Genomic DNA, 5,000 nt, shown 5'->3' with positions numbered 1-5,000 from the left:
AGGTCAGCTCCAGTCTCTCCTTCTCCAGCTGATGGACTCTCCTCCTCCCTGACTGCTCGCCTCCATCACCTCCTTCTGACGCCGCCCTCCTGCTCCTCTCCTCCGCCTCCCTGCTCCGTCCTCCTCGGCTCCTGTCCCTCCTTGGTCCCTTCTCTCCTTTCCTTCCCTCCTCATCTTCCTCTCTCCTTCCTCTCGCTCGTCTCCTCCTCTCGGCTGGTTCCGTCTGCATCTCTCCAGTGGATTCCTCTAATGACCCTGAGGAGGAGTTTAAATGGAGATTGCTTGTCTTGGGTGGTTGTTCAGTTTTAATATATAGTCTTAGATTTTATTATGATTAAATTAATTTTATTTTATTATTTGTTTTTAGCGTTTTATTATCATATTTGATTATTGTGATTGTTTTACCCTATGCATCATTGTATTTTAAAGTGTGCTATATAGATAAAATCCATTATTATTATTATTATTATTATTATTATTAAATGTGCATTAAATATCTAAATATGTTGGAGAGCAGCAGCAGAGAGTCTGGAGGTTGTGTTGCTGCAGGCGTTGCCGGTTGCTTGGAGGATGTTGCCTTGCCAATAGATGCACTCAACCCTGAAACTGATCTCCATTCATAAACATATGTATTAAACATTCACCACAGCACCACACCAGTTATGACCCATTCACACATTAAAGAAGACGGGTTATTAATCATTAAGATACACTTTACAATTCGGCATCTGTTAGAAACAACATTTATACCGGATGTCCACATAATCTCAAGTTATTTAAATGTCACTGTCAACAACACAGCTGAGTTTGTCCACATTGTGCACATTTAAAGACCAGTTTCACGGTTTCAATCCTAAATATAAATAAATATAAAACATGTTTGACCTCAAAATCTACTTCAACCAGTAAAACAAAGTCTACACGACGTATTTTATTTAAAACATTAATAATAAAAGCTGTAAACAGCTCGTAGTGGACGTTTAGAAACACTCACAGCAACTCCTTTTGAAACTGACGCCATCTTTAGCGTCTATACGTCATTTCCGCATTCACTCCGGATTGGCTGGTTAACCGGCCAATGGTGAGCGTCCATTTCTACACGTGATATATTTATTCATTTATTTCAGGTAATAATGAGTTTATTTAAAAATGACTTATTGATTTAATAAACCTCAAATAAAACAAATATTTTGAAATTATTTATTACACAAAAACATTAAAATTACAAATAAAAAACAAATGAGATAATAAAAATAAAATAAAATAAGATTATTAATGGATCTGAAAAGGCATCCTGTTCAACCAAACACGAATTAGTCAACTTAAAAATATTGAAACATTTTTATTATAGCCCACTCATCAAATGGCTGTTAACAAATTAAAGAATTACGTTTTGTAATTTCAAAGCAGATATTAACCTAAATGGTTTTACTATAAATAACCCAAACATGTGTTTGGAGGTCTGCGTGAATAAAAAAAAAAGTTGTATTCTCTTTTTTGCATTGGTACAAAAAATAAAGAAATATATATTTCACCCTGGGTTTCTAAATAAGAATATATAACGTTATCCAGTGCTAATTCCCATATGATGTATAAAAGGTGTGCATTTTCATTGCAATTATTAAATACAAACTTCCTTTATTTTTGTTCGCCCTATTTAATTTAGTTTGATTATATTCTAATAAGAAATATTAATTATTAATTATTATGTATTCATTTATTTTATATTTTCTGTGTATGTGGCTACAGATGCATGACATTGTGTAGTGCTGCTATTGTATCACAATAAGATAAAATAAGATAAGATAATCCTTTATTAGTCCCGCAGCGGGGAAATTTACAGGATTACAGCAGCAGAGAGGATAGTGCTTATTTTATTTTATCTTATATTATATTATCTTATCTTGTCTTATCTTATTTTATCTTATTTTATCTTATCTTATTTTATCTTATCTTATTTTATCTTATTTTATATTATATTATATTATCTTATATTATATTATGTTATATTATATTATATTATCTTATTTTATCTTATCTTATATTATCTTATATTATCTTATATTATATTAACAGACATTTAACGTGCAGTACCGTGCAGTGCCGCAGGGGGCAGTGTGGAGTGTTTTCCCCTGACGACGCTACCATTTAACCAGCGTAGAAGAAGAAAGCAAGCAAAACAACATGGCGGCGCCCGCAGAACACGTTGAAACCGAATCACCGGAGCAAACAGACCCTCCAGAGACCACCACGGACCCTCCAGAGACCACCACGGACCCTCCGGAGGCCTCCGCGGACTCGGACCCGGACTCGGACCCGGATGAGGGTCCGGAGGAGCCTCGGACCCGGGACACCCCGCAGGACATCCGGCTGGAGGCCATCGCCAACACGGTGGCGATGCACCCGAGCAGGGACGTGCTCGTGTGCGGGGACGTGGACGGGGACATCTACGCGTACTCGTACTCGTGCACGGAGGGCCAGACCCGGGAGCTCTGGTCCTCCGGGCACCACGTCAAGTCCTGCAGGCAGCTGCGCTTCTCCCGGGACGGCCGGCAGCTCTACAGCGTGTCCCGGGACAAGGCCGTCCACCTGATGGACGCAGAGCTGGGCAAGCTGGTCACGCGCATCCGAGGCGCGCACGGGGCCCCCATCAACAGCCTGCTGCTGGTGGACGAGAACATACTGGCCACCGGAGACGACGGGGGAACCCTGAAGGTCTGCACCGGAACGAGATAAATATATATATATATGAGATGACAAGTTAATATATGAGATGACAAGTCAGAAATGATCACAAGAATATGAGATGACAATAATATATGAGATATAATATATAGATATAATATATATGAGATATATATATGAGATGACAAGTTATATGAGTGACAAGTTAAATATGAGTTCACAAGTCAGAATATGAGATGAAAAGTCAAAATATGAGATGAAAAGTCAAAATATGAGATAAAAAGTCTAAATATGAGATGAAAAGTCAGAATATGAGATAAAAAGTCAAAATATGAGATGAAAAGTCAAATTTTGAGATAATTGTTTTACATTTTGAGATAAAAGTTCTAATTGTATTATAAAAAAAGTCATAAATGGGGAAAATGTGACAATTATGAAATTCAAAATGATTAGATATAAATTATGAGCTACAAATTCATAATTGTGCAATAAAAAGTCATAATTATTAATAACAGGTCATATTTAGATAAAACATCATATATTTGAGATACAAAACACCAAATTATGAGACAAATAGTCAAAATTCTGAATTCAAGGCTTTAAAACATCCACAAACCACTGGGAGTCGTCGTGGCGACTACGTCCACTTCTTATACACAGTCTGTGGATCGTGATTCAAAATGACTTCCAGTGTTTTTATATGCAGATAGCAAATCCCCATAAAGCAACTTTTTCTTGATTCTTGATGTTTCCTCCTGAAGGTGTGGGACATGAGGAGGGGGTCGGCCGTCATGGATCTGAAACAACACGATGATTACATCAGTGACATCGCCGTGGACCAGGCCAAGAGGATCCTCCTCACCACCAGGTGAGCATTACCTCACAACCAGGGAGGATTCAAACCCTCTCCTCTCTGCTCTGTGTCCAGCAGCCTGAAGTTCAGTCCAAGTTTCACTGATTTGTTGTCACATGACTGTTGGTCTCAGATGAATCAATCATGACTTCATAGTTTCACTGAGGAGCTCAGAATTTAATGTTTTTTACAGAATTTGTTTAAAGTAAACGGTTTATTTGTAGCGAGATTTAAATGAGACATGTAGAATAAAATGTTTTGATCACACATGATGTGTTCAAAGACCGTCGGAAAGATGAAAATCTGATGATGATGACGTTTTTTACAGCTTCTGGCTGAGATAAAGGATGTAGTTTTGGTGATTATTTAAAGAAAACATGTTTTTCAAACCCCACCCGTGATCCTCCACAGTGGCGACGGCACGATGGGCGTCTTCAACATCAAGCGCCGGCGGTTCGAGCTGCTGTCGGAGTCCCAGAGCGGCGACCTGACCTCGGTGGCCGTGATGAAGCGCGGCAAGAAGGTGGTGTGCGGCTCCAGCGAGGGAACGATCTACATCTTCAACTGGAACGGCTTCGGAGCCACCAGCGACCGCTTCGCCATCAAGGCCGAGTCGGTGGAGTGCATCGCCCCCGTCACCGACAGCATCATATGCACCGCCTCCATGGACGGCTACATCCGGTGAGTTGGGTTCCCATTGGGGTCTAAGGTGGTTTTTGAAAGGTCAAACACTTTTGTCCTTCTTTGTTGGACAAATCAGTGGAGGTCAACGGTTCATTGGGATTGATCATCCGAATTGATCCATGGTGGTCTTTAAGAGTCCATGTTGGTGATTTTGTGGTCTAAGATGGTTTTCAAATGGATCAAGCTGGTCCTTTTAATGGTCCAGTCTGAAGGTTTGTTAATCCAGGCTGATTTTATTAATGCTCTAAAATGGTTCTAAATGGTCTTTTGGTGGTCTTATCGTCATATAGTCCAAGCTGGTCTTCTAATGGTCTAAGCTGGTGTTTTGGTGGTCTGCCTTGGTTTCTTAATGCTCTTAAATGGTCTTCAAACAGTTCAAGCTGGTCTTTTCATAGACCGAACTGGTCTAATAGATCTTAGATGGTTTAAAATGGTCCAAAATGGTCTTTGGATGGTCTAACCTGGTCTTCAAATGGATCAAGCTGGTCTAATGGTCCCAGCTGATGTTTTGATGGTCTAAGATGCTCTAAAATGGTCGATAATGATCTTCTGATGATTCAACCTGGTGTTCAAATGGAAAGAGGTGGTCTGTTGATGGTCAAAGATGCTTTAAAGTGGTCCATAATGGTCTTTATCTTCAATAGTCCAACCCAGTCTCTTGAAGGTACTTCCAGATGTTTGGTATTCTACTCTGGTTTCTTAATGCTTTAAATGGTCCAAAATGGTCTTCAAATGGATCAAGCAGGTATTTTGACAGACCACTATGGTCTAATGGTCC

At 39.6% G+C, this 5,000-nt stretch overlaps 2 protein-coding genes across 2 annotated transcripts in view; one reads left to right on the top strand and one right to left on the bottom strand.

Moving 5' to 3' along the window:
• The window catches only part of LOC129093539 (coiled-coil domain-containing protein 171-like), an 11,796-nt gene extending 10,731 nt beyond the window's left edge, over window positions 1–1,065 (bottom strand). The window contains exons 1-2 of the mRNA XM_054601588.1: window positions 995–1,065; window positions 1–255 (exon numbers count right to left, since the gene is read on the bottom strand). The exon at window positions 1–255 is cut by the window's left edge and continues 17 nt beyond it. Coding sequence (XP_054457563.1) covers window positions 1–229 — 229 coding nt within the window. The 5' untranslated portion in view covers window positions 230–255; window positions 995–1,065. The remainder of the gene's footprint in view (window positions 256–994) is intronic.
• A 1,115-nt stretch (window positions 1,066–2,180) lies between these two features.
• The window catches only part of wdr55 (WD repeat domain 55), a 4,013-nt gene continuing 1,193 nt past the window's right edge, over window positions 2,181–5,000 (top strand). Inside the window, exons 1-3 of the mRNA XM_054601693.1 lie at window positions 2,181–2,715; window positions 3,447–3,553; window positions 3,950–4,219. Coding sequence (XP_054457668.1) covers window positions 2,185–2,715; window positions 3,447–3,553; window positions 3,950–4,219 — 908 coding nt within the window. The 5' untranslated portion in view covers window positions 2,181–2,184. The remainder of the gene's footprint in view (window positions 2,716–3,446; window positions 3,554–3,949; window positions 4,220–5,000) is intronic.

This window comes from Anoplopoma fimbria, chromosome 7, assembly GCF_027596085.1.
Source record: "Anoplopoma fimbria isolate UVic2021 breed Golden Eagle Sablefish chromosome 7, Afim_UVic_2022, whole genome shotgun sequence".
NCBI classification, from domain to species: domain Eukaryota; kingdom Metazoa; phylum Chordata; class Actinopteri; order Perciformes; family Anoplopomatidae; genus Anoplopoma; species Anoplopoma fimbria.
Note: the sequence above shows the minus strand (reverse complement) of the source record. Positions and strands in the feature narration are given on the sequence as shown.